Here is a 17,931-nt window from a genome sequence, read left to right as displayed (position 1 = left end):
TTTTCGATCGAATCTCTACGAATGGTTAGACTTTAAAACCACGTTCTGATAAATATGATTCGAATTTATTTCATCAGTGCATGTGTACAGGGTCGGCGGTCTGTCCATGAAGACGTTATTGTTATGGTTTGACAAATCATGAATAGAGGACAAGGTCTATCACAGGGGAATTCAATAGATATGTGCGGCAGTACCACTGACTCCTTTTCCTTTGTCCACAATAAAAGCGCTGGAGCTTACTACCACAAACCATGAAATAACTAAGAATAAGTACATTCTTCATACATCGTACAATAACTATTCATTTTATTATGAAACTATCACATTTTGAAATCATTTAACAAAAAATAAGTTGAAATACAGACAATAAAAGTACATATACCTCATAACGGTCATGTTCAAGTAATGTTTAACGGCTATCAAAGCACAATGTTAGTTATAAATATCTTACACCGAGCCAATGAATTGAGACTTTATTGAAAAATGCAATATCTAGAATTAATAATTATTCACATCTAGTACATTTACACATCATTAATGAAGTGAACAATGCCTCAATTGAGATAACCATGATTGAAAAATCAATGAATTCACCACTAAACTCCCCAGATTGAGTTATACACCGGAAGTACATTGAATATTGATATGAAAAGCAGATTCAATTTACCAGTACTAGACATCTTAACACACAAATACAATGCAGCAACACAGCAACAACATTCATTAGAAATCCGATGAAGATGGCGCTGTATTATTTGAATTTTGCAATAATAGTTATGACCTTAACACGAGTGACTTCCGGCCCTGTCTAAATAGAATTGATCGGCGATGGTAAGTAGATATTTGTACAATAAAGTGTCACAATTGAATTAACACAATTTGCAGTCTCAGTTTTCAAAACTTGATTTCAAGATTAAACACACGTGCCTGCCTCTGCTGGTCTGATGTCTGTATTGTTCCAACGCAAGTTAATTTTCAGGTTGTGTCACTTCTTCGTTCAATTCTGACCATTTCTTCATGTCATCTTGGTCCATATTCAAGTCTTCGAATGACGAAGCCGAACTAGCTCCGTTATCGGATGATTTCGAGTCATCGGTCGGCGTCGGTGGCTTCGACGAATCTTGATCCGGAGACAGCTCTTTTACGTCGGTGACCGCTTCGGGATTCTGAGCGAGGAGTTTCGTCGGAGGCTTCAATTTACCGACTTCAGTAGGAGCTGAAATTGTTCGCGTATTTGAGATCGAAGTATTCTTTATTGCTCGGTTATGTTTCAATATCTACACTAGTACTCTGATAATGATAATCTCATTACTCACCAGAAACTGATGCTGAAGCTGTCTCTATGAAACTACTCTCCGTCACAACACTTTCATCATCTTCTTCATCTTCATCTCGTACTTCGGGAACATAAAACTCGTCTTGTTTCGCCAACGGTGCCATAAACTGGATCTCGAACCCGTCATAGATCTCCATCATCGGATGAGCGCACAGGCGATTCTCCTGATAATTAATATAACTATTATACGATGACTGAGAATGAATTCAGTTAGTGGATATTTTGCTAATATGGCATTATCCTAGGAACCGCTACTTAGCCATATTGATAAAAAGGTTAATTTTCACTAAGGGTTACAAAAAGGCTAAAAGAAAATGACACTAGTTTCACCTAATCGTCTGGGTAATTTTGTAAACTGCGATGAAATTTGTAATCAGTTCATTTCTATAACTGGCAGCTGTTATGATTAGTTCGACCTTGAAGAATAATGCCATACTGACAAAGTATCAACTTCCTCATAATTCAGGCGAAACGTACTTTAATATAGTTGGCTAGAAGGGGATAAACTCTATAGACAGCGATCAAACAAGATAAACTTGTACGATACGGAAATGTAGTCTTCACGCAGTTAGTAACCGCCGGAAATGAGTACAGATGATATCCATTCTTCACCAGTGTTTGACGAACGTTTTCATCTGTTTCCTGTTCCTGGCCCTCGGCTAATATAGATCCTACTATGTACCGACAATGCTCCGCTTGAACCTAAAATACAATATCAAATAATATTACAACCACAGTTCACAATGAACTTGCATTTGAATGAACTGTCTGTAGGCCTATATCGGATTGGATAGTCAATGATGTATGGGTTGTTTTTTTTTGTCAGCAGGTCAACACTTACTCGTACCCTACTATTGCAGACAACTTATCCCTACCCTGTCCCTGCATTTTGACAAGCTATTCGTGGTCTCCCCTTATTTAAGAAAATTATTTTTCCTGTTATATGTTTGAATCAAGTCTATGTCTACTGCCGGGTCTGGGCGGCGATAACTGTCTGTCAGACATGAGGTCGTTATATTTACCTCTCTGGGATCATCGTAATAGACCCCGAAAGATCGATTATCGGGAGCCAGCGCGACTGTACGAGTGAACAAATCACCCACATTTTTGTACGGTCCTTGCTCAAATTTGTAAGCAACGACTAGATTTTTTACAAATGGTTTCCCTGCTCCGATCTGCACATTTTCAAGCAGTCCCGAATACAAGACAGCGGCGATTAGAGTGAGTAAAATAAGAAAAACTAAAGCGAAAATCCCAATTATTAAAAGTGTGTCCACCATTTTGAATGCAGCGCCACCACTCGATTTAAAAATCCAAATACATTTTATTGATGCAAAAATGGAACTGTCAAAATGATGTTAACTACCTCCGCACGTAGTCTGTTAGCAGTGACAGTACATTTCATCAAGGTTGGTTGTAATATCTACATAACATATACTTAATTCTGGGAATTTTGAATACAATTGTCGCTGAAAAAGTCAGAAAAAGAGTGAAATTGAAAACTAAGATCATGAACTTTTCCCAACAAAGGCCAAGATTGTACACAAACAAACACCAATTTGCATCAGGCCGCTGTCGAAGGCAAAGCCATATAATCTCATTCATTGCACAATTTTTGATACTTAAGCAAAATATTTATAGCCTAGGAACAGTTTGGCATTCTTTGTGCACTCTCTATTTTCATACATCAAACTCGAAGATGTCGACTAGACCGAGCTCAGACTTAGCTAAGTTCCGCAAAAACTTCAGTAACGCTAAACATATAGTTGTACTTACCGGAGCAGGAATCAGTGCTGAAAGCGGAGTGCCAACATTCAGAGGAGCCGGAGGATATTGGAGAACATGGCAAGCCCCTGTAAGTTCTTAGAGAATTAGAAGGACCCAGAGGTTCTACAGTTTTCGGTTTCAGTTTCACTGCAAATAGTTGACGAATCAAAGCCAAATAACTGTAAAGCTATTTTAGATCCTCAGCGCCTGGACATGTCGATGATAGATCAATTTTCACTAACCAACTTAAGACCGGGCTTCACTTTTTAGTTCAATGTTTCAGCAACTAGCTAGTCCAGATGCGTTTGCCGCAAATCCATCACTCGTTTGGGAATTTTATCACTACAGAAGAGAAGTGATGATCACTAAACAACCGAATAACGGACACAAAGCCATCGCTGAATGTGAAAAACGACTCGAAAAACAAGGTCGGCGTCTGGTTGTTATTACTCAGAATATTGATTCACTTCATGCTAAAAGTGGATCAACAAATATCATTGAACTGCACGGTAATTGATGATAGTTACTTACATTCAATACTCACAGTTGAACTTTGTTAATTTGTCAACATTTCACTTAAGTTGTAACTATTTTTGTGGCCCAGTGTATTTTCAGTTCAATTTACTAAGTGTAAGTCATCATTTAAGCCATCAACATATGATCATCCTAGCTATGAGGGCTTAAGCGAGTTTGACTGTGCTGCTGTTTTAGTGTACTACTCTAATAATCAAGCGTTTTTTATAATCGCGCAGGTAATTTATTTAAGACTCGATGTACATCATGTGGAAATGTAGAGGAGAACAGGGATAGCCCGATTTGTGAAGCACTTCGTGATAAAGGGTACAAATGATTTACACTATTTGAATTACCGGTTATTATACTCAAATTTGTACTTCAGGATCCAGCTCTACGGTTTTGAGTTCATATTCAACGAGTGATAACTCACAGCTGTGGAACTGACCGGTAGTAGATTGTATGTGGATGTTTTTAAGTGCTCCAGATCTGAACGCTGTAGATGCAAGGATTCCAGTTGAGCTGTTGCCTCGCTGTAAATTGTCTGATTGTGGAGGATTGTTACGTCCTCATGTAATCTGGTTCGGAGAGGCGTTAGATCCGGATGTTTTATTCAAGGTGGATCAAGAGTTAGAAAACTGCGATCTTTGTCTTGTTGTGAGTAAAGAAAACTACATCGGAAATTGTCTCTGTAATCCCACTGTTTGTTACAGCACTGCCTTTTTTATTAATGAATTATTCAGGTAGGAACATCATCTGTGGTTTATCCGGCTGCTATGTATGCACCAGCAGCTGCTGCTCGAGGTATACCTGTTGCAGAGTTTAATACAGAAGTAACAACAGCTACTCATGAATTTGGGTGAGTTCATAAGAAAATAGTCATACTCACTCATCCATGGATATGTCATTACTTGTATTTTTGAGTTCCAATTTGTATTGCCAATTCGATTTGCTCAGTGTAAGTTAATCAACATAATAATCATACAAACTATGAAGATCAATGTATAAACATCCACTACGAACTACTGTTATACATTTTATAATATAATTTTGACAATACATTTAGGTTCCACTTTGAAGGTCCATCAGGAGAATGGCTTCCGAAGGCGCTTGAACCGACAGATAATGAACCGAAATGAATCCAATCTCTGATGAAGATGTGTATAAAAGACAACCACTCTAGCATTTGTTTGTGATAGACTACAGTAGACTCTGCTCAAGTCGATTCTTTTTAAAATGTGTCCGTCCCGAGTGATATCCGAGTTAGTTGTTATGCATTTCATCAAAAATTCATAAAGACTAGTCTTTATGAATTTTTGATTTCATATATAGTGTCACAAAAAATATTTCAAAAAACGTTCGAGTAGAGCAGTTATCAGAGTTGATCAAATCCGACTTGAGTCTACTGTATATTCATAGAAATAATGAAACCAATGTTTTAATCTAGAACATATTTGCATAAAACTTTATTAGTTTGACTAGATAAACAAATTTGAAAATATGAAATTTGTGAAATTAGTGTATTCATTTTTAATGTATCACTTGTATCTGCTCGATTTATGTTTGCTACTGCTGCTTTTTGGACCTTTCTTGGCACCCTATATATAGAAAAATACATTAATAAATCTGTGAATGACAGTAATGAAATTCTTAGTAAATTCCGATCGGTGTCTATTTGATAGTACTGCACCTTGTCCTTAATAAATCCATGTTCTTCTAGTATCTGACGAGCTGAATTGTTGATGTATTTGTAACGATCTGGTCCCAGCAATATTCCTCCATACCATCTAGTTACAACTACCATCACATTCCGTACGTCAATGATCTGAATGAATATCAAAGATAGCTATAGAATAAGATTTACTCAAGCAATTATTAGAACCAGTAGATCATATATGGCTATCAGTCTGCTGTCCCCCTCGGAGTTTGTATGAAAACTAATTGTCAAGACTTCACCCATCGAAGAGCAGATTACGGACAGCAGATTAATACAGGCATTTTCATACCTGCATCAAGTGAAGCACTCTGGAACCAGCGTGATGCTCACCATCATCATCACAACCTTGCATAAAACATTCATGTGGTTCAGATTTCATTTCAATCCTACAAGGAATCTATCCGTTAATACATTTGAGATGCACATCTAAAACAAATACCTGATATAGAAACGAACCTGTATCCTAGGATGTTATGTGTAGCGTTAGCTATTTTCTTGTTTTCAAATAATTTCTTGAAAACTAGTTTTATCTGAAATGAGAGAAAAGAATGAAGCTCTCATATCTGTTGTGTCTTCGCGGCTCAGTGCATAGGGTGACCGACTCGAGTTGGTAGGTTCGAATCTCATTGAAACCATGCTACTATCCAGTCAGGACAGATGTCAGTTTTCCCCAGTACACTGATCTTACGATGAAAATTGCATCTTCAAAGAATGACTTGTGAATGTGAGGGTACTTGACTGGAACATACATGTATTATACTGTAGAATTCGCTGTAATTCGGATGACTAGGGACTGCGCCCAGATTTCCTTGAATTAAGTCAAATTCAAATTATGATTAATAGTTTGTGGTTCCAGGTTAAATGGACCAAATATTTCGCCTGAATGAAGTGAAAATCCTGATTGAAAAATCCGAATTAAGCGCGGTCTACTGTACATTACTGTATTAAGTCATTTACTTGTTCAACGTGTGTCACTTCAGCTAAATGTGCCTGGAATGTACTACGCCTCTCAGTAAAGGGTTCTCCGTGATGAATTATTGGGCACTCGTAGCCTGAAAGTCAAATACAATGCACTACACGTTATGATGAAAGTAACAAACAATTGAAATAGATGATTTGGCAGAAATCCTGATTAGTAAACACCTGTTTGTACATCCTGTTGTGATAACTGTAGATATCGGACATTTATCGTAGCTGGAGAATGTGAATTGGCGGCATCCAATTCGAAACTATCATCGCCGTCGTCAACTTCTTCGGTGTCTTTTTTTATACTAGTTCCATCGGTAGCAGAAACTACAATTAATACCGCGATACAAGTCAAAATAGTGCATGTACGATACAATCAATTCATTGGTGGTGCATTTGAAAGGATTAATTCCTGAAATTCTGTCTCTATGTTTGTTATTTCATGGTGTTTCTGGTCACTATGATATTTTTGTAGCCCAAGAATTCCTATAGTTCAATGGATTGAGATTTTGCTATATGGGTTTAAACATGTAGGGTTGTTGCTGTGTGGAGATCGGCAATCGAGATTAATTATTCTAAGGTATTAAGAAAATTTCGTTATAAACCGTTGATATTTCTCCTCAGACATAAATTTTCGAATTGGCTCATTGTCACCTATATAAATACTAACCTTCTTCCAATTCAGTATCAACGAGTTCTTGTAAAAATTCTCTTATTCGTTCGACCCACAGGTAGATTATACATTCACCGATGTTTTCCCTGGAATTAAATAAGCTGAATCGAATGAAAAGTCAAACGATCTAATAGTTAACGACATGTCGTACTTTACTTACAAGAATATCTCCTCTAAACTTGAACACAGCTCATTTCGTTTACTACCTCGCAGCCAGGGGGCGCTACAAAATACAGTGTTTAACTCTCAAACTTACAACTTATAGTCGATCATACACTACTTGTAACATCTGAACTCAATAATGCAGCATTCTTACTTTAGCAGGTATATTGGAGGAGATGAGTCTGGATAATCACATGGTAAAATTACCTACAGTTAAAATACGATTATTCAGTATTGAATATGACATTGACAGATAGCAGGTTTACTCATACCTGGTCAACTTGTACTTGCTATAAAATACTGAAAAACTCCAATACACATCGTACAAGTTGGCTATATTTAGGTATCAAGACTTAGTAACCGGTCTGTTTAAGTTCCACGATCAAGTATGTTCATAAAAAACAAAGTCCATCCGATTTAACAGCCTGTGGTACCACCAAAGATTAGCTAATTAACTAATCAAGACTTTAAGAGATGAGGTATGAGATTACTCTTAAGTCCATTCACATTTACCTGTAAACAAGCAGAGTATTTAGGATTTCCTGGACAGTCATCAATACGTATTAAATAAGTCTGAGCCGCTTCATCTAAAACACACCATTCATCGCCGTATATAGCAGTCAAAGCTTCAACTTCTTCAGCCTAAAAATACAACATTATCGAGAGTAAGACATGTATGAAATCCAGCAGAGATATCAACGACAACACAGTGAGCGACACTAATAGAGCCCTTCTTATAAAAAAACTTGACAAAATGTAAAAGAATGAAAAGTAGATAGTCCTATCTCAACCTACTATACCTGGCGAGATGCGTTATCTTCCATCTCCTTAATTGATAACTAACTTTTAAAAAGGACTGCACTGCAGGTCCGACGAACGGCGAAAGCGAAACCGCGGACGAGGAGGTTGTCTAAATGTGTTTAAAATAAAGCTTTCCTTTATCTGAGGCTCAATTCTCAGAGCATCTATGTGTCTTGAATGTAATCCTGAATAGGATTTGAACAGAATCATTTAACACACAGCAGAACAGCTATACAAATCTAGAATCTCATCATCTCAACGTTTGGGTCCCAACTTTCCAACTTTTGCAACTTTCACTTTTGGGCTACGACCTTGGGTTATTTGGAGAAGCTAAGTATCGAAATGAAACGATGCACAGCCAACTACGGGCGGCTCCGACACATTCACAGAACTCGGCGGGCCGCCGCTCGTGAGCACAATCGTTTTTCAAACTTAGTTACCCGAATTTGGCAACGGAGAACCACCATAATGAGTAATAATATGATATATAATATAGCAATCCTAACCTGATTTAGTTATGCCACTTCGTACCGACTCTATGCTTGCGCCGTCCTGTTCACTACAATTTTTCACCCAGATTGACGGCCCATTTCTGATAAGTGATTTTGTAATAATTGGGTCGAAAAGGTGTGTGCGGCGCACTAGTCAGTAAACTGTCTGAGGTTTAGTTTCACGATCGGAAATTTTCACAAAGCACATACATATAATGTGTATAATAATTTGCGCATTTTAGACTGAAGAAGGGTGTGACGGCGTAGCAACTACCCGAAATATTTCTAATTTCTAAATAAACTTTTTAGATTCGTTCACGGAGCATTATTATTTTCAAAATACAAAAAAAACGCGAGAAGATACGTGCAACATAATTCAGCGCCGTCCAGAATCGGCAGCACAAATCGCTTGCATCGCAAACGCAGCTGCTGCATCAGATCTATCACGATGATTGACCAGAACAGCGGAACCAACGAACAAACCGCGTTAAAACCAATACCATCACAAAACTACTCTCAACACAAATTACCAGACGAGGAAGAAAAGGAGGATAACAAACAAAGGAAACGATGTTGTTGTATTTTACCGAAAAGATACATCGTCGCGCTTATGATGTTTTTTGGCTGTGGTAAGTAGATGCATCATAGAAACGCATGGTTCACACCTGGTTTGCCATTAACTTACTTCACCTTTTCTCGCCAATACTTTTGATACCGACAATATATCATCTAACAACCAGTTTGTCAATCAAGACGCGGTATGGATTTGTGATCGGTCAAATCGCGGCACAATTCTACTAATCATAATTCTACCTTGCTGAAATACTTTTTCTTGACGTTTCGGATGGAAAAACCCACAATATAAATCTTAAACAACTGCTCTCTTGTTTTTTCCTTATTTTTCGGATGGAATTTTTCCACCCATCTTCAAAGTTTGTTTGACATTTCAAATAGAATGGAAGTATTCCACCCGAAACGTTAGGAAAAAACAAGAACAAGTGTTGTAGATTTATATTGTGGGTTTTTTGCTCTTCATGACACATGTTCCTTTAGAAAATACATTCGTACGTTGTTCATCGAGGGTGATTGATACTTTTTTTTCTGTAATTACAGCTAATATGGGTATACTTCGGAGTGAATTGAGTGTTCCAATAGTCAGTATGACGAGTAACTCAACCGTCGATAAGAACGGATCTTTAATTGTATTGGTGAGAATGTAAACAGCCTGGCGTTAAAGAAACTGCGCCATTGGTTTGCTATGCTTATGATAAGATATTCAAATGAAGCATCGCAGTAAGATTCAGTATACTGCATAATAGTGGAAATTCATTTTCCAAAACGGCAGTGTTTGTATACGTATATATACGTATCATTAGCAACGACGTGTTACAGTAATGATAACTGAAGTGCTGGCTTCAAAATATGCCAATAAACCAATTCTTTTTTTCTGTCACCTTTTGCGAGCATAGCATATGCTGGTAACGTGCTTCCTCATACTTTCAATTAACTCTAATTGTCAACGAACGAAAAAGCCTGAATGGTCATTGGCTCTCATACAAGACTAGCTTCCTAACATAGCCCATCGTAATGGCTCACTGGGTGCAGTGATTGGTCCCAGTTTCGATCCTTGAAAGGGCCGAAAACTCTTTTTAAACTTCTCTTACATCTCTTCAGTCATTTTAGGCTAAACAAAAATGATACTTTGTTTCTCCGCAGCGGCCGGGTCATTTTTGTAAAATTTGATAAAATTTGTAAACAGTTCATTTCTATAACGGCCGGGTCTGTTATGGTAAAATTGATCACGATTTAGAAAAAAGTAATGTATAGGGTAGATAGGCGGCCGGCCGGGTCAACATTTAAGCTCAGCAGAGCGGAGAAACAAGGTATCAATTGTTTTTAGCCTTAGAATTCGAACCTATCCCAAATGAGTTCATAAACGCGCTTACATCACGAGAACTAACGCATTTTCAGGAAGCTAAATACATATTAGATAGAACACAACAAGGATTCGTTCTCAGTTCATTTTTCTACGGTTACGTCATTACACAAATCCCAGGAGGTAAGATTCAATTGCTGGTTGCTTAATTGATAATTTATAAGTATCTAAATTAATCCCTAGTGAATATTTCACTGGGGACTGTCTATCATATGAATAAGCATCATCGCATGTTGTACGATATAAAACATTGTGCAGATTCAGTTGAAATGTCAACTCCATATTTGTAATGAGAAAACGTCTACTATTTGAATTAATTATTCAGCTATTTCACATGTATTAATTACGTGTACGCATATTTTTTCCATTCGCTCTTCTGGCAAAGTCACAACAACTAACTGTCACATTTTCGATTTTTTTTTTCACATGACTCATGACATTTGTATGAGTTTGTGCTTCCACTTTGACAAATTAGACCTCTCAATAAACAATAGAGTATTGTGAAAACGAAATCCACCTGGAACTTAAGCTACTGCGCGTACGAAGCTGACAGTCTATTAGAATAAGTATATACATCATATACAACTGGATTTAGTTGTTGCTCGCCAGCTGACGAATGCAGGCGTAAAAATGAATGCAATTGATAAGTGGATGGTTTGAATTTTTCATTAAGTTCACGCTCGTATTAACTTTTATCCGGCACATTCATAATAATTGATAATTGTGTTATGAAACTAGATAAATTGGTTCCCAGTAGCGTCGTAAATACGGACATGGTCAATTATAAGGGGGTTTGTAGGATACTGCTGAATATTGCCATATCAATTTTCTCGAAACGGCTAATAAAATTAAAAGCCGAACATTATGTATTCCAATGCGTACATAGATGTATCCGTAGTAGGTTTACAAAAATAAATTGCAATTGATGTTTCATCTAGTTATGACACAATCACAATAAAGCGACCGTATTCCGTCATTCCCTTTCTCACGCATTCGGATCAAATTAAACATCTAACATCTGCAGTTAACTTCTGCCGTATATCTTTGATATAAATAATCTATGATATTTTCAGGATATTTAGCCCATCGGTTTGGCGGAAAGATTGTTTTTGGAACCGGAGTAGCTGTTAGTGGTGTCCTGTCATTGTTAGCACCCCTATGCGCGGCTAACATGTACTTATTTATTGCGAATCGATTCATACAAGGTTTCTTTCTGGTAAATAATACTTGTTTCCAGTTTGAAGTACTTTTTATTATTATGCCGTAATTCTTAATATTTCTAAGATCCATATTGATTTGGTATATAGGGTGTGTGTACTCCATCAATTTATGGGATAATGAGACATTGGGTGACACAAGACGAACGTACCAAACTAATGACCTCAAGTCTTTCAGGTATCATTTTCTATTTTCCGCTTTAAGATAAAAACATCTCAAGAATTGCACAATCAATGCTGATGTATTCTAGGAAAAGAATTTGGGCTCATAGCGTGTTTAGGATTATCAGGTGTCCTCACAGCTCGTCTCGGGTGGCAATCAGTCTTCTATACTTACGGTAAGTTAAAATCATATGATTTGAGAAATACAATTGTTTTGATGGAAATCATTGACATTGTTTTTAATTGTTTATTCTAGGTTTGATCGCAATAATTTGGGTGTTTTTATGGTGGTTACTGGTGACTGAAACACCTAGTCAACATCCCAGGATCTCACAAACTGAGTTAGAATATTTAGAAAACAACGTCAACCTAGTGAAATCAGATACAGTACGATAAACATTTACGATATTTTATGAATCATTAATGAAATGAAATTCTCTGTTATAAGTATAAGCACTGAAGGCTAATTGACTATAATGGGTATTTTCATTTTCAGCACAATCGCCCGCCATATTTCCGTATTTTCACCAGTCCAGCAACTATAGCAATCATTATTCTAGATTTGTGTATCTACTGGTCCTACTATCTAATGTTAACCACTTTGCCTACGTATCTCGACGACATCTATAGGTTTAAAATCGAAAAGGTAATAAATTGTTCAAAGGCCAAAATGATTAATCAAGTTCTGCTTTATCTTTTTAAGAAAATGTTTACTTCTATTCCAGACCGGATGGTTATCCGCATTTCCGTACATAGTGTTATTTGTATTTGGAGTGCTGAGTGGTCAAGTTGCCGATGTTTTGATCTCAAGAGAATATCTCTCCAGAACTGTAACAAGAAAGCTATTTTCTATACTTTGTACGTAGAATGCATATCGTGAAAACCAAAATATCATTTCTACATCAATTTACTTATGATATTGTGAATCCTTTCAGGTTGTGTTGGTATGAATACCTTCTTAATCGGGTCAACGTACGCTCAGAGTTACGCAACGGCCATGATACTTCTGAACGTGTCGTTCGCATTTCTGGGCATGTCTTACCCGACTTTCCCGGTCAACGCACTGGATATAGCTCCTCAGGTACGGATATATCATTTTACCATTAAACCTAAGCGGATTAGATACAGAAGTGATGATTAGAATGATTCATACAGTCGTTTCTAATTCAGTACGCCAGTTTGATAATGGGTGTGTCCAACTGCGTAAGTGTCGTTTCCGGTATAATCAGTCCAACACTAGCCGGTTACATTGCTAGCGACAAGGTATTAGGTTAAAGTAGTTTCTATTTTGATCAACATTTAATGATCTATTTGACGATTTATTTGCATACATTTGATTCAAATACAACAAAAGTCGACAATTACATTTGTACGTATAATTTGTGTTACGCTATCTTCTTATCTTTCAGACGGAATTTCAATGGCGCATAGTTTTCATTATCGCTGTTGCGGTCCATGTTTTTGGTTGCATATTCTTTCTGATATTCGGTAGCGGAGAACGACAATCGTGGGCCACTACAGACGCGTATTCGCAGCAAATAGACGACAATAGAGAGGAAAAGTCGAACGAATTGTAGAATTATTGATAAACGTGAAATGATAGATAAACTGTTCTCCATTCTTCTTAGAAATGTACAGTTTCTAATATGCATCTGTTTTATTGTTTTTAAAAGTTACTTTTAAAATGTTTCGCGGTCAACGAAGTTAAATTTACGTATATACGAGTATATGGAATCAATCGTCATCTTTTTTACCTAGTTTCAAAACAAGTACTACAGAATCCAGAATAGTAAATAAACATCGTTATAAACAATTCCTTATTTGACTCTTGTTCTGAATGATAAGCCGAGCGACAACGCGTCAGTCGAACTGGATGACGTAGTTGAATTGAAGGTACGCAGAGGATACGGTAATGAAAACTAAACTGGTGCCGCTAGTGTAGGTGAGTAAAACGCGCACAGTCAGCGCAAGTGTCGCCACGATTCGATTCCCGAGCACCAACTGTCAACGATCGGTCGACGATGTTTGACCAGAGCAGAGAAAATAACGAACAAACCGCGTTAAAACCAATATCATCACAAAACTACTCTCAACACAAATTACCAGACGAGGAAGAAAAGGAGGATAACAAACAAAGGAAACGATGTTGTTGTATTTTACCGAAGAGATACATCGTCGCGCTTATGATGTTTTTTGGATGTGGTATGTACGCGATTTGGTTCAGTTGATTGGCAATATTCATCCTTTTCTCATCAGTAATTTTAACATCAGTTTTAACCCTTATCATTTATACGGTTATCAGTTTTGGCAATCAGAAACTTCGGGTGATTTTGTAATTGGACAAATTGTGGCGGAAATCTACTAATCATTATCCTACCTAATTGCCGATTTTTAAAATAGATAAAATGTAGAATTGTAAAACGCTATAGAAAATACATCCTCCTTTTAGAGAATATATTGCACGTACGATCTTTTTGTAATTACAGCTAATATGGGTATACTTCGAAGTGAATTGAGTGTTCCAATAGTCAGTATGACGAGTAACTCAACCGTCGATAAGAACGGATCTTTAATTGTATTGGTGAGAATGTAAACAGCCTGGCGTTAAAGAAACTGCGCCGTTGATTCGTAATGCTTATCCCAAGGCCGCATCAGGGATTCAATTACAGTGAAAATCTAATTTCGAATATCTATATTTTCATGGCTTACATATGTTTTTTATCTATATTGGAATATTGATGGCAGCGCTTCAGAGTTGTCATCGCTGTAACGCCGATCTTGCCTACAACACGTTGTTGCTTGTTATGATTTCTACGCGTGACCTTGCATTTAATTTTCAATTGAAGTGCAGTCAACCCCGGTTACGGTCGGAAATAACCGATATACCGCCCGCCCATATACCGCCACCCCCGCCTACCACCAGGATCTCTATACAAATACATAGTAAAACACCCCCGATATACCGCCATACTCTCTATACAGCCAAAATACTTGATCTTTCGATCTGATTGGTTCGTCCATCAGACTAAGAAACACGACTATTCGATTTTACGTCTATCTATTTCAATTTATTTCAACTAAAACACCTCTAAAACGTGGCTTACGAGATCTGGTCAGTGATAAATACCAATTCGCTTGGCTTAAGTGACAATATGCGTTACAGTAATGATAATTGAAGTGTTGGTTTCAAAATATGCCAATCAACCAATTCTTTTTTCCGTCACCTTTTGCGAGTATAGCACATACTAGTAATGTACTTCCTCATATTTTAAATTAGCTCTAATTATCAGTGGACGAAAGAAACCTGCATGGCCCCCGCTCTGCTGGTCATCGGCTCTCATGGAAGATACTGCCCAGTAGTTTAGTGGTTAGCATACAGGTTTTGAATGCGACTGGTCCCAGGTTCGACCCATAATAGGTCACGCTTAGTGCAATTATATATGATTTTTATATATAACAAACCATTTTTGTACTTCCTCTCGATTACTACGCTTCTGTCATTTTAGAATTCTAAACAAATCGAAATGAGTTCGTTAAGTTTTTTCTATTCACTTCATTTTTCAGGAAGCTAAATATAAATTAGATAGAACACAACAAGGATTCGTTCTCAGTTCATTTTTCTACGGTTACGTCATTACACAAATCCCAGGAGGTAATTGCTTTCTTAACTAATTCTATCTAAGAATCCTATCTAAGTGTGAATATTTTACTGAAGATCGTATAACATATAAAAAGCATATTTTAGTAAATATGAACGATTTTCTCGAAAAGGGTAATAAAATTAAAAGTCAAGCATTCTGTATTTTTCAATGTGTTTAAACACAATCACAATAAAGCGACCGTTTTCATTTTATCATTTCCTTTCTCACGCATTCAGATTAAATTAAACATCTAACATCTGCAGTTAACTTTTGCCGTATATCTTTGATTTAAATAATCTATGATATTTCCAGGATATTTAGCCCATCGGTTTGGCGGAAAGATTGTTTTTGGAACCGGAGTAGCTGTTAGTGGTGTCCTGTCATTGTTAGCACCCTTATGCGCGGCTAACATGTACTTATTAATTGCGAATCGATTCACACAAGGTTTCTTTCTGGTAAATACTACTTGTTTTAAATCCAGAAAACTTTGTATTATTACGCAGTAAGTCTTATCATTATTAGAATCCATATTGATTTGGTATATAGGGTGTGTGTACTCCATCGGTGTATGGGATAATGAGACATTGGGTGACACAAGACGAACGTACCAAACTAATGACCTCAAGTCTTTCAGGTATTTTACCTAGATTCCTGTAGTTAACCTGTTCACTTGCTTTGGAGATAAATACGTTTATCCAGAATTGCACAATCAATGCTGATGTATTCTAGGTAAAGAATTTGGGCTCATAGCGTGTTTAGGATTATCAGGTGTCCTCACAGCTCGTCTCGGGTGGCAATCAGTCTTTTATACTTACGGTAAGTTGAACGAGTTTGGTTTTGAGAAATACAATTGTTTTGATGAACATCATTGATATTGTTTTTAATTGTTTATTTTAGGTTTGATCGCAATAATTTGGGTGTTTTTATGGTGGTTACTGGTGACTGAAACACCTAGTCAACATCCCAGGATCTCACAAACTGAGTTAGAATATTTAGAAAAGAATAACAACAGCCTAAAGAAATCAGATTCAGTAAGATAAACATTTACGATATTCTATAATTGATTAATGTATTGAAATTCTCTAGTACAAACGTAGGCCTACACACTGAAGATTAATTGAAAATAATGGAGATCTTCATTTTCAGCTCAATCGGCCGCCATATTTCCGTATTTTCACCAGTCCAGCAACTATAGCAATCATTATTCTAGATATGTGTATAAAATGGTCCTACTATCTCATGTTAACCTCTTTGCCTATGTATTTGGACGACACCCACAGGTTTAAACTCGAAAAGGTAATGAACTCCTTAATGATTGAATACTATTCAAGATCTACTAAAGTTCTAAAGTTATCAAGAAGCTTGTTTTATTTAATTCCAGACCGGTTGGTTATCCGCATTTCCGTATATAGTGTTATTCATATCAGCAGTGCTGAGTGGTCAAGTTGCCGATGTTTTGATCTCTAGAGAATATCTCTCCAGAACTAAAACAAGCAAACTATTTTGTATATTATGTATGTATAAAGCATATATAAACATTGAAATATCATCTCCACATCAATTTACCTGTAATATTACGAATACTTTCAGGTTGTGTTGGAATGAATACATTCTTAATCGGGTCAACGTATGCCATGATTCTTCTAAACGTTTCGTTCGCATTTCTGGGCATGTCTTTCCCGACTTTTCCTGTCAACGCACTGGACATAGCTCCTCAGGTACAGGCGTACCTTTTTTTCCATAAACCTATGCGGTTACAGCAGAAGTTTCTAACTGCAGAATGGAATTATTCATACAGTCGTTTCTAATTCAGTACGCCAGTTTGATAATGGGTGTGTCCAATTGTGTTGGCGTTATTTCAGGGATAATCAGTCCAACACTAGCCGGTTACATTGCTAGCGACAAGGTATTAGGTTAAAGAAGTTTCTATTTTGATTAACATTTCATTATCTTTTTAATGATTTATTTGCATACATTTGATTCAAATACGTAAGTCGATATATTATATCCGTATGTGGCATTGGACAATTCACTTCCGAATTAGCAAATCACAAATGAATGTGAACGGCTAATTTGTGTTACGCTATCTTCTTATCTTTCAGACGGAATTTAAATGGCGCATAGTTTTCATTATCGCTGTTGCGGTGCATGTTTTTGGTTGCATCTTTTTTCTAATATTCGGTAGCGGAGAACGACAATCGTGGGCCACTACAGACGCGTATTCGCAGCAAATAGACGACGACAATAGAGAAGAAAAGTCGAACGAATCGAAGAATTATTGATAAACGCGAAATGATTAATACACTGTTCTCCGAAATAAAACTTTTTTGATTTGTATATTGTCTGTTAAATCTTTTTTAGACGTCACTTTAAAATGTCAAAACGAGTGCTACAGAATCCAGAAAAGTAATAGATATATTTCTTAAGAAAACAAATCTTTATTTGACACTTCTTCTGAAGCATTAGCCGGTAAGGAGATAGTGAGTGTCGACTAGAGCATCAACCAACGGCTGGTCTGCTTCCTGTTTTTTACTGATGCGTGTACGGTT

At 36.9% G+C, this 17,931-nt stretch overlaps 5 protein-coding genes across 7 annotated transcripts; 3 read left to right on the top strand and 2 right to left on the bottom strand.

Moving 5' to 3' along the window:
• Positions 1 to 304: 304 nt before the first annotated feature.
• Positions 305 to 2,623, bottom strand: LOC141901295 (testis-expressed protein 264-like). Its single transcript, XM_074788449.1, has 4 exons — positions 2,359 to 2,623; positions 1,814 to 2,038; positions 1,317 to 1,500; positions 305 to 1,216 (listed from the first exon to the last, which is right to left on the bottom strand). The coding sequence occupies exons 1-4, from the start codon at positions 2,614 to 2,616 to the stop codon at positions 969 to 971; spliced, it is 915 nt and encodes a 304-aa protein (XP_074644550.1). The 5' UTR covers positions 2,617 to 2,623; the 3' UTR covers positions 305 to 968.
• A 26-nt stretch (positions 2,624 to 2,649) lies between these two features.
• Positions 2,650 to 5,077, top strand: LOC141901294 (NAD-dependent protein deacylase-like). Its single transcript, XM_074788448.1, has 7 exons — positions 2,650 to 2,745; positions 3,036 to 3,191; positions 3,387 to 3,612; positions 3,856 to 3,943; positions 4,096 to 4,273; positions 4,360 to 4,475; positions 4,683 to 5,077. The coding sequence occupies exons 1-7, from the start codon at positions 2,689 to 2,691 to the stop codon at positions 4,753 to 4,755; spliced, it is 894 nt and encodes a 297-aa protein (XP_074644549.1). The 5' UTR covers positions 2,650 to 2,688; the 3' UTR covers positions 4,756 to 5,077.
• Positions 5,078 to 5,083: 6 nt separating this feature from the next.
• On the bottom strand, positions 5,084 to 8,232 carry LOC141901293 (protein IMPACT-like). 3 transcript variants are annotated; one of them, XM_074788445.1, is made up of 11 exons: positions 7,935 to 8,232; positions 7,648 to 7,776; positions 7,289 to 7,341; positions 7,133 to 7,195; positions 6,970 to 7,058; positions 6,477 to 6,626; positions 6,291 to 6,385; positions 5,790 to 5,863; positions 5,623 to 5,719; positions 5,307 to 5,441; positions 5,084 to 5,214 (listed from the first exon to the last, which is right to left on the bottom strand). In XM_074788445.1, the coding sequence occupies exons 1-11, from the start codon at positions 7,956 to 7,958 to the stop codon at positions 5,155 to 5,157; spliced, it is 969 nt and encodes a 322-aa protein (XP_074644546.1). In that variant the 5' UTR covers positions 7,959 to 8,232; the 3' UTR covers positions 5,084 to 5,154. The 3 variants fall into 3 exon arrangements, with proteins under 3 accessions (XP_074644546.1, XP_074644547.1, XP_074644548.1); XM_074788446.1 differs by lacking the exon at positions 7,289 to 7,341; XM_074788447.1 differs by lacking the exon at positions 7,289 to 7,341 and having other exon boundaries at positions 7,979 to 8,232.
• Positions 8,233 to 8,874: 642 nt separating this feature from the next.
• Positions 8,875 to 13,479, top strand: LOC141901140 (vesicular glutamate transporter 2-like). The gene is made up of 12 exons (XM_074788239.1): positions 8,875 to 9,055; positions 9,540 to 9,634; positions 10,398 to 10,485; positions 11,436 to 11,578; positions 11,670 to 11,757; positions 11,831 to 11,917; positions 11,998 to 12,128; positions 12,238 to 12,387; positions 12,467 to 12,599; positions 12,677 to 12,822; positions 12,912 to 13,004; positions 13,151 to 13,479. Exons 1-12 carry the CDS (start codon positions 8,875 to 8,877, stop codon positions 13,316 to 13,318), a joined length of 1,503 nt encoding a protein of 500 aa, XP_074644340.1. The 3' UTR covers positions 13,319 to 13,479.
• A 283-nt stretch (positions 13,480 to 13,762) lies between these two features.
• LOC141901139 (vesicular glutamate transporter 2-like) lies at positions 13,763 to 17,353 on the top strand. The gene is made up of 11 exons (XM_074788237.1): positions 13,763 to 13,943; positions 14,228 to 14,322; positions 15,306 to 15,393; positions 15,695 to 15,837; positions 15,929 to 16,016; positions 16,112 to 16,198; positions 16,280 to 16,413; positions 16,529 to 16,678; positions 16,764 to 16,896; positions 16,973 to 17,100; positions 17,196 to 17,353. Exons 1-11 carry the CDS (start codon positions 13,763 to 13,765, stop codon positions 17,298 to 17,300), a joined length of 1,332 nt encoding a protein of 443 aa, XP_074644338.1. The 3' UTR covers positions 17,301 to 17,353.
• The last annotated feature ends 578 nt before the right edge of the window (positions 17,354 to 17,931 follow it).

This window comes from Tubulanus polymorphus, chromosome 3 (genome assembly GCF_964204645.1).
Source record: "Tubulanus polymorphus chromosome 3, tnTubPoly1.2, whole genome shotgun sequence".
Lineage (NCBI taxonomy): Eukaryota > Metazoa > Nemertea > Palaeonemertea > Tubulaniformes > Tubulanidae > Tubulanus > Tubulanus polymorphus.
This window is presented reverse-complemented; position numbering and strand designations above follow the sequence as displayed.

Coding starts and splice junctions, on each gene's coding strand:
- LOC141901293 (XM_074788445.1), bottom strand. CDS start 7,958: ATGGAAGATAACGCATCTCGCCAG. Junction 7,342..7,647: donor AATACTCTGCTTGTTTACAG/GTAAATGTGAAT, acceptor TTTTAACTGTAG/GTAATTTTACCATGTGATTA. Junction 5,864..6,290: donor AAGTGACACACGTTGAACAA/GTAAATGACTTA, acceptor CTCTCATTTCAG/ATAAAACTAGTTTTCAAGAA.
- LOC141901139 (XM_074788237.1), top strand. CDS start 13,763: ATGTTTGACCAGAGCAGAGAAAATAACGAACAAACCGCGTTAAAACCA. Junction 16,017..16,111: donor AATGACCTCAAGTCTTTCAG/GTATTTTACCTA, acceptor GATGTATTCTAG/GTAAAGAATTTGGGCTCATA. Junction 16,199..16,279: donor ATCAGTCTTTTATACTTACG/GTAAGTTGAACG, acceptor TGTTTATTTTAG/GTTTGATCGCAATAATTTGG.
- LOC141901295 (XM_074788449.1), bottom strand. CDS start 2,616: ATGGTGGACACACTTTTAATAATTGGGATTTTCGCTTTAGTTTTTCTT. Junction 2,039..2,358: donor ATTACGATGATCCCAGAGAG/GTAAATATAACG, acceptor ATTGTATTTTAG/GTTCAAGCGGAGCATTGTCG. Junction 1,501..1,813: donor TTCTAGCCAACTATATTAAA/GTACGTTTCGCC, acceptor ATTAATTATCAG/GAGAATCGCCTGTGCGCTCA.
- LOC141901140 (XM_074788239.1), top strand. CDS start 8,875: ATGATTGACCAGAACAGCGGAACCAACGAACAAACCGCGTTAAAACCA. Junction 10,486..11,435: donor CATTACACAAATCCCAGGAG/GTAAGATTCAAT, acceptor TGATATTTTCAG/GATATTTAGCCCATCGGTTT. Junction 12,388..12,466: donor ATAGGTTTAAAATCGAAAAG/GTAATAAATTGT, acceptor CTTCTATTCCAG/ACCGGATGGTTATCCGCATT.
- LOC141901294 (XM_074788448.1), top strand. CDS start 2,689: ATGATGTTAACTACCTCCGCACGTAGTCTGTTAGCAGTGACAGTACAT. Junction 2,746..3,035: donor TGACAGTACATTTCATCAAG/GTTGGTTGTAAT, acceptor TCAAACTCGAAG/ATGTCGACTAGACCGAGCTC. Junction 3,944..4,095: donor GAAGCACTTCGTGATAAAGG/GTACAAATGATT, acceptor GATGTTTTTAAG/TGCTCCAGATCTGAACGCTG.